This window comes from Zalophus californianus, chromosome 4 (genome assembly GCF_009762305.2).
Source record: "Zalophus californianus isolate mZalCal1 chromosome 4, mZalCal1.pri.v2, whole genome shotgun sequence".
Lineage (NCBI taxonomy): Eukaryota > Metazoa > Chordata > Mammalia > Carnivora > Otariidae > Zalophus > Zalophus californianus.
The window spans coordinates 33,478,346-33,503,873 of NC_045598.1; the positions used below are offsets into that span (position 1 = coordinate 33,478,346).

The following is a 25,528-nucleotide window of genomic DNA, read 5'->3' on the forward strand; positions in this document are numbered from 1 at the left end:
ATGTATAAAGATATAATTTTGTGGCATCAACGACCAAAATGGGTGGGGACAGAACTGAAAAGGAACAGAGTTTTTGTATCTTATTAAGCTGTTATAAGTTCAAATTAGAGTGTTATAACTTTAGGATGTTAAATGCAATCCCCATGGTAACCACAAAGAAAATAGCTACAGAATATAAACAAAAGGAAAAGAGAAAGGAATTTAAACATTTTATTACAAAAAAAATCAACTAAGAGAAGACAGTAATGCAGGAAACAAGAGACAAAAAAAGCTATGGGGCATATAGAAAACAAACAGCAAAATGACCGAAGTAAATCCCTCCTTATTGGTAATTACTCTACATGTAAATGGGTTAAATTCTCCAATCAAAAGACAGACTGGCAGAATGGATAAAAACACTTGATTCAACTAAGATGCTGTCTACCAAAGACTCACTTTAGATCCAAAGACACAAATAGATTGAAAGTGAAAAGACAGAAAAAGATATTCCACACAAACAGTAGCCAAAGGGGAGTAAAGATAGCTCTCCTAATATCAGACAAAATAGACTTTAAAGCAAAAACGTTTACAGATTACTAGGGGTATTAGCAGGAAGTAAGGATGTAAGAGAAAGCAAGCCAGTGATTACAGAGCCTTAAATGACCTGTTAGGTATTCTTTCTGCAGTGTGTAGTCACCAGCAGGGAGGACTGCTAATCCCAGATCTGAGTGACGGGAACTGAAACAGGAAGAGTATGGAAGAAGCGGACTTGGTTAAGGAGGTATTTCAGTTTACACTCAGAGAACAATAAATCTTTTCCCATAAATGACATGACCTGAAATATCCCTTATAGAGCTTGCCTCTGAAGATGTATCTCAAAGAGTTAGACATGATTTTTGAAAATATAAAATGAAAGGCTAAAGTTTGCCTAAGCTCCAGCACCTATTGCCCAAAGAATAAAAGAACAACTTTATAGATTTTTGACCCAGTTGCTTTTGATCTAAGTGGTTTTTAAGAAAGCCAGCATAAGTTGGCTATATAATATAATAATAATAATAATAGTAACCATTTAGTGAGCACTTGCTGTGAGCCAGGTACCGTAAGTCTCTTCTCATCCAATACTCACAATAATCCTGTGGTGATATATGTTCAGTTATTATCCTCTTTTCATAGATAAAACGGAGTCTAAGAGAGGTCACAGAATCATATGCAGCGTTACTTAAAGTTCTGTGCTTCCTGTTTCAAAGTCACATTCTCAGTCACCACACTTCACATACATAAGCAGCTGCACTAGGCAGAGAGCATATAGCACTGCCCACCCTCTCCCCCACCAGGATGATGGGCTGACAAGAAAGGAACTGCCTGACTTTTTTATGTCTCAATTTGTTCAGCAATAAATGGAAATAAAAACTGCCTCTTTATTGAGCAGAGTGATGGGAGATAAGACCAGTTTTTCCTCTTGATTGGATTTCAAAGGAGGCAGCTCAACCATGATGGAAATGGAAGGCTGGTTAAGAGAGTGTACTTCTGTTGGCAGCACAGCTGCAGCTGCCTCATCTAGACAATGGGCATAATCATAATAGTATCTACCCCCTAGGGTGTTTCTAAAGAACTAATGTATTAATAGATGTCATAGATTTAGAACAGTCCTTGACAGGGGCGACTGGGTGGCTCTGACAGTTAAGCGTCAGCCTTAGACTCAGGTCATGATCTGCCAGTCCTGGGATGGAGTCCCGCATTGGGCTCCCTGCTCAGCAGGGCGCCTGCTTCTCCCTCTCTCTGCCCCTCTACCCTGCTTGTGCTCTCTCTCTCTCGCTCTCTCTCAAATAAATAAATCTTAAAAAAAAAAAAAAAAGAACAGTGCTTGACAAATAGTACTCACTATCTAAACACTGGCTGCTATTGGTATTAAAGATAGAAACTAGGCCACCAGGGATCATTGTGGCCATAAATATATGTAACCTCCAAGCAGAGAGAGGAGAGAAGCCCATACTCACCTTGGCTTCCTCTCAGTTGGCATTTAGTTTGGAGGATTAGCTAGCTATAATCTTGGCCAACAGAAAGGAAAACTCAAAGATATGACACGGATGGAGAAAGAAAGTGTCGGGAAATGATAATAGTTCCTATTTTTTATCATGTCTCTGGTCAAGCTCTACATGAAGAGTATACCACTTGGTCTTGTCTAATCCTCGCAGATCTCTAGGGTAAGTATTGTTCGTTTGGTTTTTTTTAAGATTTTATTTATTTGTCAGAGAGAGAGAAAGAGTGAGAGAGAGAGAGAGAGTGAGAGAGAAAGCACAAGCAGGGTAAGGGGCAGACGGAGAAGCAGACTTCCTACTGAGCAAGGACCCCGATGTGGGACTCGATCCCTAGGACCCTAGGACCCTAGGATCATGACCTGAGCTGAAGGTAGATGCCTAACCAAATGAGCCACCCAGGTATCCCTAGGGCAAGTATTCTTAACTGTGTCCCTTGTCTTAGCTTCCACTCCCACCTCTGTAAAAAGTCAATAAAAACTGATGGGGATTTGTGTCTGGACAGTATGCCCCCAGAGCCTTTACTTCTTTTTTTTTTTTTTTTTTAAGATTTTATTTATTTATTTGACAGAGAGAGACACAGTGAGTGAGGGAACACAAGCAGGGGGAGTGGGAGAGGGAGAAGCAGGCTTCCCGCAGAGCAGGGAGCCTGATGCAGGGCTCGATCCCAGGACCCTGGGATCATGACCTGAGCCGAAGGCAGACACTTAATGACTGAGCCACCCAGGCGCCCCCAGAGCCTTTACTTCTAACCCCTATCCTCATGCTTCTTGAGGATCTGCCACTGAGAACCAGATGTCAAGGTCAGGTGTCAACAAGGCTGTGGTGTGGGGGGGACTGAGACACACTGTAAATTACATGACAATCTGCACTAAGGTGTGCAGAAATAAATTATAAGCCCCAAATACTTTGATATACCTTGTTTAAAATTAGATTTTAAACCCTAGGACACAAGTATCAGTGATACACCATGAGAAACTTTGAGTGCATCCTGTTGGCACAAGTGCTTTTGAAATACAAAACACTGAAACATCTATCCTCCACTTAGAAAGGAAAGCAGTGAGAGAATATTTACCTGCCAGTTTTTATAAAGTTTAGGTTAAATCTATCCTTATCCTTCATACTGCTTTCTATCATGGAGAGCAATTGAATTCTGAAGACCCCTTATTCGGAAAGGCAATGAAATTCTTGTAATAGTCAGAGGTTTGTTTCATAACTATCCTTCAAGGGTTGTTGTAACCTTACAACTATATTTTTATTACAGAAAACTATATATGTTGAAATGTGGAGAGTTATGTTGATCCCCTCAAATTGTGTAAATACTGTAAAATATGCCACAGGAGGTTGGATCTGCTCACCAGCCCGCGATAACTAACCTGCTGACCATAACTACAGATTACAATTAACAGAAATTATCAAAACGGTGAAGTCTCATCTTACATTTAAAAACAAAACAAAAGTTCTCATGTTATCTAAAGGCCCTACATGATCTAGCACTCTGTCACCTCTCTGACCTCATCTACTTGTCACCCTGGTCCAGTCGCCTTGGCCTCCTAGCTGGTCCTCCGACACACCAAACATGGTCCTGCCTTTGCACCTTAGGACTTGCTGTACCTTGACTTAGAAGGTAGAAGGTTTTTTTCCCCCAGACACGTATACGATTTGCTCCCTCCCTCACTCATCTGTGTTCAAATACCACTCCCTCAGGGAGGCCTTCAAATGATCTCATCTAAATCTGACCTATCCATACCTGCCTTCACAATCCATCATCTTTTCTCTTTAGACTGCCTTCTCCCCCCATCACACAAATCACTATCTGATACTTTATTATGCATTTGTTGATTGCTTACTGGGTTCCCCCCCACCTCAGAAAATAAGCTCCATGAAGTCCTATCTTTATTATCCCCAGCCCTGGAATAATGCCGGACACGCAGTAATTGGTCAGTAAATGAATGTAGCAAAACAAAAGATCTGAGTTCCAAGACAGAAAACAGCTTGCACCGGGAATCCATCACCAGGTGGTTTAGGAGATGTCCACTGTCAGAGCCAGAGATGACCTTGAGAATGGAAGAAATCCCTGGGAAATCACAGAAATCTCGGGGGTGAGCACCAGACTTTCCCAATAGAATGGAAGAGGGAATGTGGACTAATTTCAGCTGATGGTGGCTTTACACATATAATATCTTATTTCACCTTAATATCACCACAGAGGATGAAACTGAAGATCAGAAAGGTGATTTCTTCAAGGTTATTCTGCTAAATAGCACCTTCTTTCCAAGACACCACATTGCTTAGGAGAAAGCTTGGCAAAGAGCATGTGCCCAGTTAAGTAACAGTTGAAGGAATGAATGGACACTTTGTAGGGAAAGTGACAGTTAATTTAATCCAGTTGAGATCAAATGGCCTTATAGAGTGAGCAAAGGCAGATCAGGAGAAAGAAGGAGCTTGCACAAAAAGTTTTGGGTTAGTTAGGTGAGGAGCTGTACAGGAAACACTGAGCACATCAAAATGGCTGGATCCTAGAGTGCTGACGGAGCGCCCTGGGAGACAAGGTGTCCAAGGACCAGAATGTGAACAATCTTGACTGCTAGGTTAAGGAATCTGGGCTTTATCATGAGATAGTGGGGAACATTAAGCCGTAGAAAAATGTGGTCAGACACTGATTTAGGAAGGCCATTCTGAGATGCCAGGGATAGGGTCACCAAATGGATTTGTTGTAATCGGCCCACTGAAGGGTTATCTCCAAAGCAATCTATTCTCTCTGAACCCCTGAGAGGTTGAGGTTATCACCTGCCCTAAGTGTTTACACAACAGCCACTGGTTGGCAGCAGTGTCCCAAGGAGCAGCTTCCCCCGGGGCTGTGATGGGATATATCACCTGGTGGAAAACAAGGTTAGGTGGCAGGGTGATCTGAGTGGAGGGAACCCAAAGGTCCATAGGGGAAGGAGTATGTGGAGGTCAGAGAACAAAGTGATCAATGCCTAGAGGATGGTTAGGGTAAGGTGGGGGCAGTGGTGAGCGACGAGGCTGCATCTGAGCCCTAGAAACTGATCCTGAATGGCCTTGTATTTCTGGACTAAGGAAGCTGGGCATTATCTCAAGGGAAATGGGGACCCAGGGAAGGTTTTAAGTAGGAGAGAGACATGACCAGATGTGCATTTTAGAAAGATTTGCAGGGGTGCCTGGCTGGCTCAGTCAGTAGAACGTGGAACTCTTGACCGTGGGGTTGTGAGTTCAAGCCCCACATTGGTATAGAGATTACTTAAAAATAAAATCTTAAAAAAAAAAAAAAGATTTGCAGTGTGGAGAATAAGGGGAGACAGAAAGCAGAGAGAACAGTGAGGTGCTGCCGTGATCCTGGGAGGGAGATGATGAGTAGCCAGCACTCAGGCCAGCAACTGCAATGGACAGAATGGGTCAGATCTGTAGGTGATTCAGGAAATAAAAATCGTAGGATGAGAAGGGGGGCATTAAAATGTTGTTTTGACAGAAGAGAATGATTATTTTTTCCCCCTATTATTAAATACACATGCGGAGGAGAAACTGCACTGGAAAAACTCAGGTTGTGGAACTTCACTGAGTCTAAATTCTAGTTCATTCACTCAACATCCTTGACCAGAGTCTGTGGTGGGATCCTGGGGCCAAAGGAATGACTTAGCAGTGGCCTCCCCAGCCTGGTGGAAGGACGGCCAACTCCCGTATAGTTGATGGAGGAACGAGAGGAAGGACGCTGTGGGGCCCAGAGGGGTAACCTGATTCGGGTTTTCAGGGAGAGGAGACTTTTGAGCCGAGGATATCAGATGAAGGATCTCACAAACTGTCAGCGAACTTAGCTAAGTCCTGGAAAAAAAGGTGGCCGAGCGCAGCCTCGTTACCTAGTTACCCCTTCCCGTCAGAGACTGTACACGTCACCTCGCGGGCGATAGGACTCCCAGGACACTCGCCAGGAGCCGACGCTACAACCCACGCAAACGCACCTCTCCACACGCCAACCTACGGGGGGGCTCCCGGACCGCGGCCCGAGCAGCCAGGCTGTGATTGGTGGCGGCCTGGGGCCCGCCCCTCGCCAGCCAACGGTGCGGCTGACTGGTGGAGACACCGCGGAGCCCCGCCCTTCCTGCGAGGCGACGAAAGGCGCGACCGCCAAGCGGGTCCTGGAGCACTGCCGCTGGGATCTGGGGAGGATGGCCGATCCCCCGGCGGTGGTGGACTGAGCAGCCGGGAGAAAAGGCGTCGAGGGAACGGGAGCTGTGCCTCCCGGGGCATTGTGGGCCACGGCTGGGGCGGGCCCGGGCTCCCGGCGCCTGCGCGCACCGCGCGCTTTGGGAGATGGCCGGCGGCGGGCACGTAGGGGCGTTCCAATTCGGGAGGGGAACCGGGGAGTGGGTTCTCGGGCCTTTTCACACCCGGGTCTGGAGGCCGGGGCGGGGGCTAGGGTGCTGTCGGCTCTGCCCCGCTTCGGGGCCTCCGGCTCGTGGGCGCCATCGACTTGGCATCCTTGGTGTGCTCTTCCCTCCCCAACCCATCCGTTCTGTGTTTCGTTGCATCCAGCGGCAAGAGCCGCCAGGAGTGCCGCCATGAGCTTTTAAGAGCCCGGAGCTCACCCCTGGCATCCTGGGCCCCTAACTCTCCTCTTTGCACTTCCCCTCCAGGGGCCCTCTCGAAGCTTACAAAGATAACTGCTTTCCACGGAACCTTTTTGGAGACGCATTAAGTCTTCCTCCGTCACACTTAACCTCACCTGGCCCCAATCCTTCAGGCTTTAAGCCTTCAGGCTCCGGCAAGGCTAACCCTTTGCTGAACCACACTCATATTTGTGAGACGGGGATGGATAATGCCTCAGATTCTTTGTACCTAATGATAATGGACATAGGCACTTCCGTTTACTAAGTACCTGTTTTCCCTTTTCACTCTCTCCTACAACCACTCTTCGTGTAGTTCTGCCTGAGTGCAGTTATGAAGGCTTCTACAGACAAATTCCACACCCCCGCCCCCCGCCCGATTTTCTCAGCTGAAGCTCTACGGACGAATTTCCTTGGTGCTTTATTTCACCAACTATTTTCCAAACGCCCTCAGTGTGCCAAGCCCGCCTTTAACGCCAGAGACCCAAATGAACCAAACTGACTTCTATGAAATTGATAGTAGAGAAAGAAATTAGTTGTAGATAAAAGGCGGAAGAGTATATAGTACCACAGGAAAGGAACAGATGAAGCTCTTTAAGTTCCTGGGTGGGAATGGGGGTCAGAAATCTTTAGAGAGGCCACAGTAGCATCTAAGCTGATCAGAGGGGGCATTTCCAAGTGAAATGGATGAAGGCAGCTTGACAGCGCCCACTGGGCCCATTGGTGGTGGGGGCGGGGGTGGTAGTAGGACTCAGGTATGGGTTAAGGGTTGTGTAGTTGTTAAAAGTAGGGGTTCTAGAATGATTTGCTGTGGTTTCGGGCCTCTCTCAGCCTGTCAAATGCAGATGAAGTACCACCTCACATTCAAGATAATGCCTATTAAAGCCTGAGCCTCAAGGTTAGCACATAACTATCATTTTCTGAATACCAGCTATCATGTGAAGGGAAATAGGAATGCCTTGAATGCCAGGATATTTCGATCTTCTCTGGGTAATAAGGGGTCATACAGGTTTTCAAGCAATAGAGGGTCTCCCAACCAAGTATTAGGCCCAACCTTGCTTAGCTTCTGGAGATCAGATGAGATGGGGTGCATTCAGGGTAGAATGGTCCTAGGCTAAGTAGTAGAGGGTGATGATCAGAAGTGCTTAGAAGGGACTCTAAGTCTCGAGTCACAAAGTCCAAAGTCACTATAGCAGTTGCTTCTCTCCCATTCCATCCAAATCTCCCTACCCTTAATGCACAAGCATTTCAAAACCATGTTTCTAAAAACCAGCCATTTATATCTGTTTAGGTAAGTTACAGAAGGAGTAAGGTGGTGTATTTACAAGTTGGTTTGTCCAGGTATACTATAACTTAGTGTCTGTATTTAATATTGACAACCAAAAAATATATATAAATATCTTCCATCTATACACAGCAGGGCAGGAGTGTCCATGTCTTCTTGCGCAGTGAGTTCTCAGCCTCCCATGGCCCTCCTCATGGTGATCATCTGACCCCTCAGTGCAAAGGAGACTAGAAGCTGGTAGCCAGTCTGGCCCTTCCCCTCTCCTCCCTGCACTCCAGTGCTCCCAACTGGTCTCAGGCAAGGCAAAATTACTTTGAGTGGTTGGGTAGGAAGAGATGGGTATGGGCGAACCCTAATGGAGCCTGAACCTTAGGGTAGGGAGATCCAGACCTCAGAAGAGAGTGGCCACAGCTACCTCTTGGGGTAGAAGCCTCATAGTTCATAGTTAGATTAGTGTGTCGTTGGTCATAGGTCCAGCCCTACAGATTAGCGTGGTGAAGAAGGCAAGTGTCTAGGCAGGGCTTGGTCCCCACCTTCAGGTACTGAGCCATTCAGGGTGAAGTCTGGGGTGTAGATACAGGAGACTCTGGCTGATAAAAAAATATTAACAAAATCAGTAATAAAAAAATTATAAAACTTGTTGCTTCTCTGAGTAAGATCTGAGCAACAGTCTTGTTTTTGTTAAAATCCTGGAGCCATTCAAGTCCTGAATACTCTTCTGGACATCATTGCTGGCTGAAGAAAGGAGCCCCAGGCCCAGCTCTGCTGAAATCTGTCAGTCTGGAAATCTCATCCAGCTGCCTGTGCCCCGAGAGATCCTTGGAGCTGCTGGGAGCAGGCCAGCTGGTGGTGTGGGGCGCCTCACACTTGGGAATCGGCCCCCAGGGGGTGGAAGAGCTCCTCGGGTGTCTTGTCACTTTGGCTGGCTCCCCCCTGCCGGAAACCAGAAGCAATCTCATCAAAGGTCCGGCCTTTCGTCTCAGGAACTTTGAAGTAGGTGAAGATGAAGAACAGCACCAGGAGCACGGTGAAGATGATGAAGACGTACGGACCACACAGTTGCTGAAAGACACACGGATACACTCGGTTGGAGTCCTGACCCTACATCCTGGCTGTAGGGCCTTGACTTGTAGGACTTGGGGCCTTTGATCTGAGAAAGGGAACAGCTACCCACAGCCCACGAGTGCTGGGATGATTAAATGAGACTGCTTGCAGCTGGCGTGTAACGGGCTCCAGGGAGCAAGGTCCCCCTGCAGAGCAGAACGGAGACAATTCAAAGCTAAGGAAAGAACCCTGGAATTGACGTTGGCATTTTTAGCTGTGTGACCTGGGCTTTGGAGCCTCAGTTTCCTCCTCAGCAGGATTCTGATGAGAAGAGCTGGGGAGAGCACTCTGCACAGCAGTACGGGGGCCTGCACGCAGGGGAGGAACAGTGGTCAGGGAGGCAGTGGCAGTTCTCACCTCTACATACTGGAAGCACATGCCCACAATGAAATTTGAGGTCCAGTTGGAGAAGCCAGCAACAGCAATGGCAGCTGGGCGAGGGCCCTGGCTGAAGAGTTCAGCCACAATGAACCATGGTATGGGGCCAGGGCCCACTTCAAAGAAGGCCACAAAGCCAAAGATGGCCACGATGCTGAGATAGGACATCCAGGGCAGCTGTTCCTGTTGAGGACAAGAGAGGGGTGGAAAATTAGATTAGGCTGTGAGGGATGCTCCAAGGAAACAAATTGCAGACGTAGCCCAGGGCAGGGCTAAGAGCTCTGGGCTGGGAGGCGGGAGGCAGGAGGCCTGGGGCTGATCCTGGATTTGCCACATGACTTAGGTACCCTGTACAGGGTTCTCACTTTCCTCATCTGAACAAAATGATCTAAGTCCTGCAGGGTGGGTGAGCTGGAGCATACCCTGTGGGAACGGTAATGTGGGGTGCACGTGGGAGGGGCTGAGAAGAGGTCCCTGTGGTCCCCTGGCTCTGGATGCAGTGCAGTCTGATGTGCAGTGATGTGCAAAAACATTCCTGGGGTTAAGTATTAAAGACTAAAGTGCTCAGCTCAGGGCCAGCAGCATAGGCCCCAAGCACGTGGCCCTATATAATCATTCTCCTCAAGAGACCGCCGTGGAGAAGCTACAGGCTTTGGTTCTGATCCCAGATCTGTCATGCATCCGCTGCAGCATGCTAGACCTCTTAGCAATCACCAGACTTTCCAGATTTCGGTTAAGCTGTCAAACGAGCATACTGCTGCTTCCTTGCCCAGAGGGCAGACAAATGAGGGTTCGTGCAGGGAAAGTGGCGGTACACGGTTACCACAGTGGTTACAGTCACAGGTTTGGGGCAAGAGACCTGAGGTCAGTTCCTGGCTTTGTCCTTTATCTGCTGCCTTCCTAACCTCACTGGGACTATGTTTCCTCACTTGTGAACTGGGAATACTAACTGAACACACGAGGCAGTGGTAAGAATGGAGAGAAGGCATGGTTCCATGTCTTGGTGGGGGGGGGTCCTACTTTCTGGGGCTCTTCTGAAGATGAACTAAGGCCACGTATGCAGAAAGGCTCAGTACTGGCAGAGCAATTCCTGGGGAGAGGGACTTGGGTTCTGGGGCCAGAGGTGCCGTGGCGAGAAAGCACCGGACAGGGAGGAGCCAGGGCATGACCGGCGGTGAGTGAGCAGGAGACAGCCTAGGGGGCCAGAAGGTCAGACCCGAGCCCGAGTGGGGCTGGGGAGAAGGGGGCAGAACTAGGGAGAGGGCAGCCCCCATCTGGGCTCTGGATGCCACTGGCCAGGCTGGGGCTGCCATAGTCCCTCTGGGACTGGAAGCTCCTGGGAGCCGCATCCCCCCCACCCCCCAAAGCGTGGCCACTCACCAGCAGCGCCAGCGCGATGGTCATGAGCACAGCACAGCCCGCCATGCCGGCTAGGCCGATGAGGTGCAGGGTCCGCCGGCCGGCTCGTTCTACCACAAACAGCTGTGGGCAGACACGGGGTCAGTGCCACCCACTCCCGGTGCCTCTCCGGCCCCCACCCCCATCCTGAGGCTTGTCCCCAGTGCTGGGAAAGCCACATGGTATTGCAGAGAGCAGGGGAGATGGCACCACCTCCTCCCTGGGGCTCACAGGGACCACACAGGATCTGAGGGGCAGAGAGCTGGCTCCAGACAGCAGGACGGGGGTGACAACCGGCACCAGAGTGGAGCATCCTGGCTGTGACTCTGGGCAGCCACTGCACTTCTCTGAGCATCAGTGTCATGGGCTGTTTGATGTGAGTAATGAACTTGACAGGCTCGTGAGGATGAGATGCGACAGCACTTACGAAGAACCTGACACACGCTCGGCTCATGGTAGGCACTGCAATTTGGTCATGAGGCCCGGAGGCCACCCTGCACCGGACCCTGACAGCTGACCGGGGCTGGGCCACAGCGCAGACTCACCGACACGACAGTGAAGGCTGTGTTGACGATGCCGGAGCCGATGGTGGCATACACAGGCTGCTGCACGCCCGCCTTCTCGAAGATGCTCGTGGAGTAATAGAACACCTAGGGGCCAGAGAAGTGGCTGGGGCTTGGCCAGGTGCCGTGGCCCTTCTCCTGCCTTTGTCCCTGCAGGTGTGGGACCCAGGGTGAGGACAGAATGAAGGGGACACGGGACCAGGGTGCTGCAGGGTTGGGTTCTGAAGGAAAGCTGCTCCTTCGGCAGGGGCGTGTTTGTTTCCAGTTGGGGATCAGGTCACAGCACACACTTGACCACAGCGTTTGGCCGCCGCCCACAGGAAAGGGCGGGTGAGGGGGCACTCACAGCATTGATGCCCGACAGCTGCTGGGACAGCTGCAGCACCACAGCAATGAGGATGGGTTGGCGGTAGGCGGGTGAGCGGAACAGCTCCAAGATGGTGACCTTCTTCTCCCGCATCATCTGCCGACTCTCCTCCTTCATCTCCTGCAGGTCGCGGGTCACGTCAGCCGTCCCGCGCAGCTTCTTCAGCACTGGGGGGGGGGGGGGGGCGGGGGGAACCAGAGGGAAGGTGGGGGTGGCTCAGAGCAGGAAGAAGGCTGAGGCCGGGAGGGCGGGGGGGGGCAGGAGGGCAGGGTCCTGTCCGTACCACTCTTGGCCCGGTTCTCCTCATTGCGGTTGATGAGCAGGAAGCGGGGGCTCTCAGGGCAGAAAGGCAGCAGGATGCACTGCAGCAGGGCCGGGATGAAGATGACGCTCAGCAGCAGGGGCCACAGGTCCTCGTTGCCCATGATGGAGTCCAGGCCGAACACCTGGGGGAAGCAGGGACGGAGGAAGTGGCCCCGGGCACCCCTGCCCCAGCCCCCACTCCAAGCCCCACTCCACCCAGTGGCCTTCGCCTTCTTTGTGGAGGCGCTGCCAGTAAGGTGAGCCTTAGCTTTTCTGAACCTCAATTCCCTCACCTGTCACACGGGGAAAGTAGGACCTACCTCACGGCACAGGTAGGGGGACAAATGGCATGGCTACAAATGTGGCAGGTGAGTCACAGGGCATGGGGGCTTGGGGATGGGGAAGGGAAAGCCTTCTGGAGCGAAGGTAGTGTATACATAAAGGCATCAAGGCCTGGAGGCATGGGAAAGCCTGGCACATGGGGGTACCAGTGGGCTCCCCCGGGCTGGATCCCCAGGGGAAGGATAGGACACACGGCTGAGTAGGCTGGGACGAGGAGGGTCAAGTCATCTGGACTTGGCTCTCACGCCAGGGAGGCCTTGGGGAAACCCTGAGTGGCGGAGTGTTCTCCGGGATCGGGGCCTACTAGGAAGTGTGCCACGAGTCCGTCCTTTGCTGCGGGGCTGTGGAAGGCTGGATGAGAATTCTAATCGGGGAGTCATCTGGACACAGACATGAGAGCCACCGAAGCTGTGGGGTGTGGGCAGTGCGAGCAAACAGACCCTGCCCCAGCTTACCTGGGCAATGAGGATGCCGACAACGATGCCCAGCTGGTGCAGGGTGCCCAGGGCCCCACGAAGGGCCGTAGGAGACACCTCCCCCACGTACATGGGCACGAAGCCTGTGGTCAGGCCACAGTACACACCGATGATGAAGCGGCCCAGGATCAGCATCTCAAAGGACTTGCCCAGTTTCGAGAAGCCCATGAGCACAGAGGACACAAAGGCCAATAGGTTCATCATCAGCATTGAGTTCCGCCTGGGGGTGGGGTCACAGGTCAGGTGGGTGCCTTCATCTCCCCAGATTCGCAGGGGCTAGGTCATAGGCAACACCCTGAACAGGCAGGGAAGTCTCCCCCCCTCCCATCTGGGCCACCCTGGCCAGGGCCAGGACCCCTCTGCTCACCGGCCAAAGCGGTTAACAAAAAGGCCCACAGAGAAGGAGCCAATCATGCCTCCTACAGAGAAGATGGCCACGGAGAGGGACCACAGTGTGGTGAGCGTGGCAGGCAAGATGCGCTCCCCGTAGCGGTGGATCCATGTCTGGTTGTAGAACTCCTCAATCACCTGCAGGAGAAGCAGCCCGCTGAACAAGGGGGGGCCCCCAGCTGCCCTTTTCCCCTTGCATGGCCCCCTCTCCCCGCGAGAAGGCCCAGTACCTGGCCGGGCCCCAAACTCACTGCACATCCTTGAGCCAAATCCCTCCCTTTTGTGGGCCTCAGTTTCCCCAGGGGAGAAACAAGGGCCTGGGCTCCATCTCTGAGAGCGGTGCCAGCTCCCATGTTTCCCCCAGGTCTGGTTTCCAGTGCCCTAGGGGGTCACATGGTCAACAGAACTTGCTGGGGGGCGGCGGGGGGGACAGTTCAGGTGGAAGTTCAGGCACAGAGCAGGGAGAAAGTGCCTCCTCCCACTTGCCCCTCTTCTCTTCAAGGCGCCTAAGATCCTAGGCTCTTGCCACCTGTGCCTTCTCCCCAGTCCCCTTGCTGGGGAGGAAATACAGCTGGACAGACAGTTCCTGGTTCTAGATGCTCTGGGACGAAGGGAAGGGCAGGCTCACTGACTCACTGACTTTACACTCAGGGCCTGGTGTGACCAACTTGCGTAAAAGACGTGCTCCCGAGCCTCACACAATTGCTTTCTGACCCCTCGGTCCAGCTATTTGTGGGAGTTCCACCCTGAATGATCCATGGCCTCCTCCCCTCTGCCAGGTGCCAGGCTGGGAAGTATGGGGGAGGCTAAGGACAAGGAAGCGGTTCCAGGAACTGGAAACACCTGTCCTAGAGGCCTGCCCCCTGGCCCTGCCCCCACCCAAGGGAGGGCCTGGCCTGATCCACCGGTTCTGCCTGAACACACTCACCCTACTCTCAGGCAACACATACACACAACCAGCGCCATGGGACTGGCCTGACCCACCCAGCCACATGTGTCGCTGGGCACGGACCCAACATACCCAGAAACAGCTTCCTGTGCACACACCATCTCATCCCCATACTGGTGCTCACAATCTGAACACTCCTGGTTTCAGCCAGTCACAAACCAGCATGTCCCTCTTCCCTTCAACCACCCGCAGCTCAAACTCAGCAACCTGCGCACCTAGCCTGTGCCCAGCCCATCCTAACAGCCCTCCCCACGTGCATGCTGCAAGTCCCTGTGCACGCAGCAGTGCGCAGCCTCTTGCACAACCTCCATGCCACTGCTCTTGGACCTCCCTGACCCTCCAAGCCCCAGGGATCTAGCAGAAGAGGAGGTGGTGGGTAGCCACAATTGCCAAGGGGGGAAACTGAGGCCCTCGGTCCCAGGACTGCCCATCAAGTATGCAGGGCCTGGGCCCACAGTTGCAACGATTCCTTGGCCACTACATTTTTCCTGCCCTGCTGCCATGATCTGTCCCAGGTCTGAAGACACCTGACAGGAGGCCAGGTTCCAGGGGGTTAGGATGGGTTGACAAGGGGGTGGGGAGCGGAGGAGGCAGCTCTCATGAACTACTCGTCTGTCCCAGGGAAGCCAGAGAGTGCAGGGGTTAGGAACCTGGACAACAACTGAGTTCAGGTCCCAGCTCTACCACATATCTCAACTGTGACCTCGGGCAAATTATTTCATCTCAACCGGTGACATTAGCAATATTCGCTTCATAGTGCTGCAGGGGATTAATGAGACAGAGAGTACTTGCGCGGTGCCTGGCACCACCCCTGAGCCAAGGGACCTCATCATGTTCCAGGACCGACCCAAGGGCAGTGCAGACCGCTAAGGTCCAGTCAACCCTACATCCCATTAATTCAAAGTCAAGCCTCTGGTCAGATATCAGCCTGACCTCCCCACCTCCCACCGTCTCTACCTCAGCTCTAGGACTCATTTCCACACTCTCCACGGTTACTCTGCCTAGAGGGCCCATCCTGCCTTAACCATGCTGAAACCTTATTAGATCCAGCTCAAAGGGTCTGTCCTCCCTGGGGGCAGGGACCCCCGTTGATTTACACTGGGGCCTATCCCCGCCTGGTGAGGGAATGGGAGGCAGAAATGAAGAGAGGGCCTCAGGCTCTCCTCCTGGGAGCCCCTGCTTCTGCTGGGGGCAGAAAGAAGGCAGATTTTAACAAACAAAACAAAGTGCTTCTGTTCTTCTAGAGCTAACACCAACCCCCGAGGAGGACTGGCTGAGAGAAGTGATGCTCCATTTATCAACAAGCTCTGCAGAGAACAGGCTGTCCTGGATAAGGGGACTGTCCAGATAAATGACACTCGCCCCACTGAGGACCCATCATCGGGGTGGAAATCTCTCTCCCTCCATCAGTCTCACTCTGCTGCCCTTGGGGCTCTCCACCCGGGCAGAGAGAGGTATTTGCCCCAGATAACCTTTCATATTTGCATTCTGTAGTTCCCAGGGTCTTCCTCTGCCCCCCGTGGTTCAGATGCTATCTCAAGAGAACTCTCCACGTATCATTTTGATTTTTGCCAAGAAGTCAGCTAATGGAATTGCCTGAATTGTGTGCAGAGTCCACAAGTGCTGGGTAAGGGCTTACTCCCTAAATGAGCTTAAAGATGTGAGGCTGAGCTTTCGGTTTCAGCAGCTCAGGTCTTTAACCCTCTTCCTGGGGGCTGGCTGGAGATGTGGAGGCGGCCAGTAAGAGGACCACATTCCCTGGGGCTCCCCCCTCCCCAGTTAAGTGTGCCTCTTGTGGTAACAAGCCAGAGGGACCCAACCTTGTCCAGAGCTAGCTCAATGGCTCATGAGCTCCCCTGCTACTCAGACCACTTAATGGGGGTGGGTAAGGATGAGCCGCCGGCCCCCTTCCCCTACCCCGTGGCCCCGGGCTCATCCTTTCCACCCCCCAGCGGCACTTCCTGGCCAAACTGAGGCTGTGCAGTGTATTCCTGCCTTTTGATCTGGCACTTGAGATTTTTGGGAAGAAGATTTGTCTGGTTTTCCGTTTCTGCTGCTGGTGTGGGGACTCCATGTCCTGTCCCTGCTGGGGGTCCATGCCCCATGTGGGGCTGAGCTGGCCCTGGGCCCAGGAAAGGCAGGGAGGCCCTGGAGAATCAGAAGCCTACACGGGGAGAAGTTCTGGGATCACCTTCCACCCAGTCAGCGCCCTCAACATCCACCCTAGCGGTGGCTGGGTGTCCCTAAGTGAAGAAGAGCCCACTCCCTCAAAAGGACCCCACAGACCCAGTCTCCCCAGCAGGGTCACGGGCAGCCTCCACAAGCCTGGCTCCTGTTTGAGGTTGAGCCCTGGCTCGTGCTTCTGAAAAGCTCCCACCTCACATGCTCCTCACAAGCCTGGGCAACCCCCTCAATGCTGCCGCCACCCCGCATCCAATTAATCACCAGGTCCCGCCAGTTCTTACCCATGCGGCACCTGCCCTAGGTCTCGCCTGGATTCTGCTTCCCATGATTAATTACTCCCCATCATGGCATCAAAGCCCTGCACGTCAACTGCGCCAGGCTTAGCCATCCATCTGCATCTCTGCTCCCTTCCTAGCCCATTCCCAGCCTTCCCCAGCCTTCCCCCCGCGCCCCCGAGGGTCCATGTGAGCGCTTGCACGCTGGGAGAAAGAAGGGGGACTACCATGGCATCAGGCTCTCAGGAGTTGAGACTAGGAAGGATCTCTGTCCAGTCACCCTACTGACTGACCCTAGAAGGCAGATGCCCACTTGGCGACACGGTAGGGGTCCGTGTAGCGAAGTGTGCCTGCTCTGAGCAGCTGAGATCCCTTGGACTAGATAGTTCCCAATAAAAAGATCTTCCTCAGCCTGCAATTCTCCTGGGGTGGGGGGAGGCTTGTGTCCCATGACTCCTCGGGAATCCCCCTCTCCCCCTCTCCCCTTCTCCCGGCCCAGGCAACTGTGGGAGAAGGACCACATGCATGCCTGTCTGCGGAGGAAGTTCTGACTTCCTCTGTGTCTGGGCGATGTCTGTAGTCAGGCCCTGGGCATGAAGCGGAGTCTGCTGCCCAGCATACAGAATAAGCTGTTACTCATGCCACCATTGTCCTTTCAAGGAGAGAAGCTGCCATCTTCAGAGGAGCACTAGGGGCAGACAGGGTTTCCCATTTCTAAACTGCTTGAAGACAAAGCATCATCCTAAGGAATTCACAGTGCCAGAGAGGACCTGAAGGAACTAGGCGCGCCTGCCTCAGGGAGTCTTTCCTCGGACCCTGCCTGGATGCCCCAGGCACAGAAACCCAGCAGGTCTACAGAGCCCCAGACACAGACTTCAGCTCAGGGAAGAAAAGCTTTCTAGGCTTCAGAGGATGAGACTGCCCACCTCACAGGTAGTGAGTTCCCTGTCAGCAGGAAGCATGCAAGTCAAAGTTTAGAGCAGAGATTGCTAAACATTTTATGTAAAAGGCTAGATAGAAAATATTAGGGTCTGCTGGCCACATATGGGCACAGTTGCTGATTTTTCCCACCACCGCAACCCTTTAAAAATGTAAAGACCATTCTTACTGCATGGGCCATACAAAAAGAGCTGCTAGCTAATTTGGCCTCCCTGCCAACCCTTGATCTAGAATTCTAGATTACTGTCAAGAGAAGGGGTATACTTTGGAACTTCTGGCTGGTCTCAACATCGTTCCCTGTAGATTCCTCTACCCCAGGGTCTTCTAGATCATCCTGTGAGGGAGAGTTAGAGCTCCTTCTACAGCCTCTCTTCTCTGTCCTAGATGTTCCTGGGGGGGTGAAGGGGTTAAAAAGCCACCTAAGCCCTGAGCTCCAGTTAGAAAGAAGAAAGGGCCAGCTAGTCCAGTTCAGTCCCTCAGCCTGGCCTTGACCCCGACTTCCTATTCCCTGGTTCCCCGCCCCTACAGCTATCCACCCTCAGTCCAGAGTTTATGTTTCCATAGCAACTCTCAGCCATGCCCCAGGGTCAGATGCTACAGGTGGGCCTGGACTGATAGCCCCACCTGCTAGGTCCCCTGGGCCCCTCCTAGGGCCTGCAGAAGAGGCGGAGAAGCCAGATGGAGCTCGAAGCCGGGCCCCAACCCCTAGTTGGTTCCCACCACCCACGCTGCTTCTCCAGAAGAGCCCTGACGACGGCTTCTGTCTACACCCAGGCCAGGCCTTTGCTCCGGCCTCCTCACTGGTCCCTGGCCTCTGGAGCCTCCCCTGACAGCAGAGGGATCTTCCTGTCCCTGTAGCAGGCCCTGCTCACAGCCTTTCTTGGCTCCCCACATCTCTGCAGTTCCTCCTTGTGCTACTCCTCGGCCTTCTCCCTGAGGAGCCAAGAATACACAAATACTCCTCTGGAAAGCCTTCCTGAAGCCACCCCTCCTTCTCTATTGCAGTGGTTCTCAAACAGGGGCAATCGGGCCCTGCAGCGACAGCTGGCTATGTGTGGAGACACTGCTGGTTGTCACACTGGCGGGAATGCTGCTCGTGGGCCAGCTTCCCACAACACCAAAGAACTATCTGGCCCCTGCTCTCTGGGCCAGGTACCTTCTCCCTCCCCCTTCTCTGCTCCCACAGGGCTTGTCCACACTTTCATCCATAGCTGCCCCGAGACAGCTCATCACGGGGAGACATGTGTCCCCTCTAGACTAAACTTCAATGTGGAGTGTGTCTGATTTATCTGTGTCACTGGGTCCCAGCAACGGGGCTGGGAATAGAAAGAATTGTCACTAATTGATAAACAAGCCATGAACCTGAAGGGCTGAAGTGATGATGTAGCTGCAATGGTGTAAGAGATTGTGCAACTGAGTGAGGGAAACCGTTGAGAGGTCTGTGCATGACTGAGCTTGACTTAGCCTGGAAATCAGAGCAAGAGGGACCAGCTGGGTAGCAGTTGTAGGTGTGTGAAAGGGTGTTTGGGTGCCCATATGACTGTAGTGTAAAACTGCCATTCCTGTGGCGGGCAAAGATGAAGACTGGAGCCAGACTCCCAGCTCTGCCGCTTCCTAGCTGTGTGTCCCCGGTTTAATTGCTTAACATCTCTGTGCCCTCACTCTCATAATAAACAGGGATTCTAGGGCCTACCTAATGACGTCATTATAAGAAACAACTGAAGGATGATTTCTGAAGCACTGAGAGTAGGGGCTGGCACACACTAAGCTGTAAGGACTTGTGTTAGTGGGGATGGGTGAAGGGGAGAGGCGAGGGACCCAGAACTCTCTGGATCTTGACGGCCGTAAGGAGAGGCTCCCTGGAACCTAGAGCCTGAAGCCTGGAGACTGAAGCCCAGTGCAGCCCCAGTGGGCACAGAGCTCTGATGGGACGTGGGTCTTGTCTCTAGTACTTTCACTCACAAGCTGGGTCATCTTGGGGAGACCTCGTCTGCTTTCCAAGCCAAGTTCCTCCTTTGTCAAACAAGGAAGCTGAGCCAGTGGACCATCAGGCCCCTTCCAACCCCAACTCTGGTTTCTGAGAATGCCTTATTCCGAGACATGCCCGACACTGTCCCTTGGCCAGGAACTCATGGATTCTAAATGGCCTTTCGTCATCTCTGTTCGCAACTCAGCCATCTGGGGAAGGGAGAGGCAGTTCTCTCCACCCAGGATGGTGGTCGGGATGCCTTGTTCATTTATTTGCTCTCTCTGTGGCTGGGCTTCCCTCCTTCCCCCTCCCCAGGAGACAGGAGGCCTGTCAGGGGCATCAACAGGGATGTGGTCATCCCTCCCTGGTGAGGCCTGGAGGCCACCCATACCTCAGCCTCTCATTTCCCAAGTGACCTCACCAGCCTGAGCTTCCTCCTTTAGAAAAAGGCCAGATAACCCAGCCCCACCCACCTTGTGGGGCTGCCTGTGAGGAGGTAATTTACAGGGAGGTGCTCTGTAAACATTTAAGATAATGTTATGATTAATTAACTACTTCCAGGAGGAAGCCCTTTGGGGCCTGTTTTATGGAGGAGCCCCAGCTTCTGGCATCCTCACCATCAGTGGGGCGCAGTCTCCTTCCAAGAGCGGGCGGACAGGACCAGCCCAGGGCCTCTTCCTAGGTTTTACACAGATGGTCGGTCGGGGTGGGGGCAGTTCCTCATCAGGGCAACGCTTCCTGCCACTGCACCTCCGCAGGGGCCCGTCCCCACTGCCTGCGCCACCTGTCCCTCCTTCCCGACTCCCCTTCAGGGTCTGCTCAGCTGCTAACTCCTCCTTGAAAGACTGCCCCCCCCCCGCCAACGCCAGCATTAGCCTGCCTTCCTCCCTCTGCTCCGGAGGCACCCCGAAGCCCTCCATTAATTAGGAAGCCCCCCCCAATTAATTATGCCCTGGCTCTTCCCAGGAGTCTCCCCCACCCCCTCGAGTCTTCGGAGGTTAGGGGTGGGCCGGGTGGGGTGGGGCCCAGCTCAGACCGTGTGTCACAGCTCTACCCCTCCCGTCTGTCTGGGAAAGGGCCTGGCACGGCCCTTGTGGAGTGAAAGTGTCAGCAGGCCTGAGTCACCGGGCCGGCTCGGAGCCCGGCCGTCATCGCTTACTCTCCTGCCATCCTACCCCCTCTTCAGAGGCCAGGCGTTATCATGGCGAATCAGCTCCGCGTTGGAAGGACTAGGGCCAGGCTCGCAGGAGGTGCGTGCGAGGTGCAGGTGTAAACACAGGGGCGCGGGCGCACCCCGGAAACTCTGCTCCGCTGCGGCGCACGCGCCATCGATGCCGGCCCTGGGGGCCCTGCTGCGGGCCTCGGCGGTGGGCTCCTGAAGTGAGCTTTGGACAGGCGCCCACAAATGCTGCCATCGACGGCGTTTCCAGTTCGGCTGCGCCCGCTGTGCCCGCCGTGCCGCCCACCAGGCCTGCCCGCCGCCCTGGCCAGCGCCCTCCTCAGCTGCTCTCGCCCTCCGCCCGTCTCTGCTGAGGCGGGAGGCCCCAAGAACCGGAGAACCGCACCGCGGATCCGTCTGCGTCTGCAGCTGCGGAAGTGTCTCGGTGGCTGCTCGCCGCCGAACGCAACCCCGGTGCCCCTGCTCCCCTTCAGCCCCTGCCTCCCGAGACCCCCTCCCCATCTCGCCCTCACCCCCTCTGCTGATTCCTGATGGCACATTTAAAAATTGAAGTCTTCACATGTGAAAAGGCATCCCAGATGGACCACGCTCCAACCACCACCCTCTTTTCTTCCTTCTCCACAGAATCTCTTGGAGGAAGGACCCTCCCTGCTCTTTCCCATCCCCACTCCCTCCTCAACCAGCTGCAGGGAGGTTTCTGCCCACAAGGTTCCACCCAGTCAACCTTTGGTCAGCACAGGGGAACCATCCGGTCTCTGGAATTGGGCAATGTGGGGCCGACTTGTCCGCTCACCTCGCGGGCACCTGACAGCACTCCTTCACCCTATTACTCCACTCCTCTTTTTATCCCAGTCTCTAGGACATCCCCCTCCCCCGCTATCTGGATCCCAGTTGTTCTCCAGCGGACTACCTGCCGGAGGAACAGACCCCGTGTCCAAATGTTTCCTGTATCTCTCCATGTCTCACCAAACCTCAGTTCTTGCACGTCCCTCCCGCACCACTCGGCTCCTCCCGTATCTGCTCCCCCTCCAGAAACCCAGAAGCCACTTTTAAACCCTACTCCTGTCCTCACGCTGAACTGACGAGCCAACCTGGCCCACTCTTCCTGCTTGGTGTTTGTTTTCCTATCCCTACTGCAAAGCAGCTTTCTCGCTACTGCCCATTCTCAGATCCCTCCCACTGCCCAGATGCCCAAATCCTTTCCCTAAAATGCAAATCTGCTTCTATCTGTCCTCTTCAACTATTGTCCTCACTCGGAAGTCCACACTCCCAGCTTGGCCCACGCCCTGGTGCCCACGTGCCCATCCTGATGGTGCCATGATGCCCTGCCAGTGGCTGATATTTTGTAGTTGAAATCTGCCCACAAGGCCCTTTGTAAGCCAGGCTTGGGCTTACCTTATTGGCCTCCCCAGCCTTCTTTCTCCTCCCGCTCACCCTACCCTAGACACACCAGTCTCTCTCCTCTGCCTACCCAATCCTGTTCTGTTTCTGGAAAACACTTCTATCCTGGTCTCAGAGTCCTCATCCTGTCATTAACTCAGTAGGTGATCACAGTTGAGACATCACTTAACCCAGGAGCTCTTGACTTTGGCCACACATTAGGATCAGGTGGGGTGTGTTAAACATTCAATGGCCAAACGGCACCCCAGATCAAACACATCAGGATCAGGAGTGTCCAGGGGACCCTGAGGGGCAACCAAGTGCAGAAGTCAACCATCCTCTAAGACTGTGCAGAATTTCCATCTGTATGATTCCCAAATGGAGCCAGCTCCGAGGCACACACCTTGGCAAGAGCTGTTCAGAACACTTAGCTAAAGCAGGGCTTGGGGCCGTTCCAAGCATAGGCGCCATTTCAGACAAGTTTGGAAAAGTCCTGTCACCTCCACTGCAGCGGAGCATGCTAAGCATGACTCAGCAGGCCAGGCTTTCCTGGTGACCTGCCCCCGGACATGAGGCGTGGCCCCCCACAGCCACCCTCCACCTATTTGGAAGAGGACCAGCTCTGACTCCCGACACTGCCCAGTTCCCCTGGATGGGCCGCTGGTCCTCAGGAGCCTGCCACACTCACTTTCTAGCCTCACCCTCTGGACAACAGAATGTGGTCCTAACAGGACTGTCCACTCTCATGTCGTCCTCCCCAGGAAGGTAGATTTTTCACCTGACAAGGCAGCTGGTCAGGAAGACAGCCTGAGACCGTGGAAACAGTCTGGCTTCTGAATCCACCATTCACTAGCTACGTGACCTTGAGCCTGTTGGTTATTTCATCTGCCCAGGGCCTTGGTCTTTGGATCTATAAAATGGAACTCACCACCCAACCTCATAAACATATGCAAAAAGGCTGGTATATAGAGAAGGCACGCCTTACGGTTTCCTTTCCTGCCCCTTGACCCCTTTCCTTGTCTCTCCTCCCTAGAGCAAGTGGGCTGAGCTGGAGGTGGTCTCAGGGGTCCCTACCAGTCCTGATACTCAAGGGAACGAGTGAGGACAGATCTGGGATGTGCTGCAGGGAGAAAGAAGGAAGCACAGACCCCTACTCCCTATGGTTCCCTAGGGTGAGACACCATTTTTACTTGGACTGGCACAGGGCTTCCAGGGGAAGGAGGCTGTTTCCAAGTGGAACAGGTGGCCTTACAAGGGAGGGTGCTGCTTGTGGACGGGTGTGAGTGCGGGCTTGGGGACCACCCGGTTGGGAGGGCCCCAAGGCAGACTGGGGTTGGATACCAGCTCCATCCCAGCCTAGCTGGGTGATGCCGGGCAGGTTTCCTTGCTCTGGCCACTCTCCCCACCTGCAGGACGGGAACAGTGATTGTCGCCTGCCTGTCTTGGGGAACGTGTGAGCAGCAAGGAGATAAGCACCGCCAAGGCCTCTGGAACCTGAGAGTGTCATTGCTTTGATGATTACAAACGTCTGTGTTGGGTGGGAGGTTGGTCAAGATGACTCATAAAGCCCCCACGATTTTGCAGCCCCAGGATTCCAAGGCCAAAGCCAAGAGTTTCTGACCTTTTCAGGGTCAGAAAATTGGCTGGCGGGGGCAGATGGTGAACTGATGTAAATGACTGACACCCAAGAGGCAGGGTGAACCTGTGGGGTGTGCAGTGCCCAGCAGAGCAAGCTGGTGTTGATAAGCTAAGGGAGGCACAGCACTCACCTTCTGGGGGGCATTGATGACTCCAGTGTTGTAGCCAAACTGCAGGGAGCCAAGCACTGCTCCTCCCACAGCCATCATGAGACGGCCCGTCAGCTTCTGCAGAGACAAAAACCCCATCCTGTTACAGGCATGTCTGGTCCCAGGTTACTACAGGGCAGGGCCTGGCCTGATAGGTTCCCGTGCTCAGACAGCTGGCCTGGCTCCTGGCACCACACCAGTCCTTCTCCCAGGAAACTCGGCCACTTCCTGACCTCGGATGCCCAAACCTGCCCTGCTGACTTCTAGACACCGGGCTGGCCAGACTCACTCCTGGGGAGAGAAGGGAATTCGGGTCTTCTCTCTCTCTCTGTAGCCAGGTCTTGGCCCTCTGGAGTCTCATTCTTCTGGTGGAGCCATGCCCCGGGTCCAGGTGGCTCCAGACCCCGTTTGGGAGGCCCAGGAATCAACTCCCCTGTGCAAGGGGGGCCAAATTACGTGGGAGGAACAGCATAGGGAGGGGGAAGCACCCTGGATTTGGACTGGAAAATGCTGGCTTCTGATTCCAGCCGACCTGAATCCCAGCAGGCTGCCACCCTTCCCCAATCCTGCCTGGACCCCCATCAGCTTGCGTGCAAGGTGGGAACAGTCATGCTTGGCGGCACTGGAGATGTGGTCCTGCCCTCCCCTCCCTCCATTCACAGGGCAGGAAACCAAGTCCTGAGAGGCAGAGACAAGTCCCAGATTACTCAGGAGTCTGCCAAGAGCCAGGCTGGAGCTCAGGGCTCCTGACTCCCCAACTTGTGCCTCTCATCGCAACCATCTGCAGACCATGAGCGTCCCAGGGTTGTGTGGACACAGATGACGGAACAGCCAGGAATGTGCTTTGGAAAAGTACACGACACTGGGTGAGTAAGAGTGTTGGGCCAAGGGCGCCTGGGTGGCTCAGTTGGTTAAGCGACTGCCTTCGGCTCAGGTCATGATCCTGGAGTCCCGGGATCGAGTCCCACATCGGGCTCCCTGCTCAGCAGGGAGTCTGCTTCTCCCTCTGACCCTCTTCCCTCTTGTGCTCTCTATCTCTCATTCTCTCTCTCTCAGATGAATAAATAAAATCTTTAAAAAAAAAAAAAAAAAGAGTGTTGGGCCAAGGTGTTTCAGTGGGCAAAGGGTTGGGGGAGAAAAAGCGTGGTGGATCTCTGTCCCCCAGTGGCCTGGGTGTGAAGGCTGCAAGCAGGGAAGAGGCCAGCAGGCAGGAAAGCCCTGGGTGAGCAAGGTGCCTTGCTGGAGAAAGGGAGGAGACTTTTCTTTTCTGCCTTTCAACATGAAGAAGCCAAGAAATATGACATAAAGCCGGCCCTTAACTGGTTGTGAGAGCAAGAAATTGGGGGGTTGGGGGCTGCCAAAAGCAATGACTGTGTGAAGCAGACCAGGCTGAGCACTAGAGGGGTTAGGTCGGGAAGCACTGAGCCACAGCCTTTGGCCTCAGTTTCCCCACAGAACCCAGAAACAGCCCTGACTTCAAGATCCTCACAGACGGCACTGGGCTTATGGCTAGGCTAATCAGACAGGTTCCTAGTCTTTTCATTCTCTAGAAGCTGTCAGGCCAACGACTGCAAAAGCCAAGGTTCCCACATCAGAGGCTGAGAAAGAGCAAGAGGCTTCCA

At 53.5% G+C, this 25,528-nt stretch overlaps 1 protein-coding gene across 4 annotated transcripts in view; it reads right to left on the reverse strand.

The window, feature by feature from the left end:
* Positions 1-7,896: 7,896 nt before the first annotated feature.
* SLC2A1 (solute carrier family 2 member 1) overlaps positions 7,897-25,528 on the reverse strand; it is a 28,757-nt gene continuing 11,125 nt past the window's right edge. The window contains exons 1-10 of one of the 4 annotated variants that reach the window (XM_027608436.2): positions 20,596-20,776; positions 20,177-20,237; positions 13,221-13,381; positions 12,833-13,073; positions 12,016-12,178; positions 11,712-11,899; positions 11,348-11,452; positions 10,785-10,886; positions 9,384-9,587; positions 7,897-8,984 (exon numbers count right to left, since the gene is read on the reverse strand). In XM_027608436.2, coding sequence (XP_027464237.1) covers positions 8,784-8,984; positions 9,384-9,587; positions 10,785-10,886; positions 11,348-11,452; positions 11,712-11,899; positions 12,016-12,178; positions 12,833-13,073; positions 13,221-13,381; positions 20,177-20,179 — 1,368 coding nt within the window. In that variant the 5' untranslated portion in view covers positions 20,180-20,237; positions 20,596-20,776 and the 3' untranslated portion in view covers positions 7,897-8,783. Of the gene's footprint in view, positions 8,985-9,383; positions 9,588-10,784; positions 10,887-11,347; positions 11,453-11,711; positions 11,900-12,015; positions 12,179-12,832; positions 13,074-13,220; positions 13,382-20,176; positions 20,495-20,595; positions 20,777-23,888; positions 23,985-25,528 lie in introns of those variants that run through there. The other 3 variants (XM_027608429.2, XM_027608441.2, XM_027608422.2) reach the window with 3 other exon arrangements.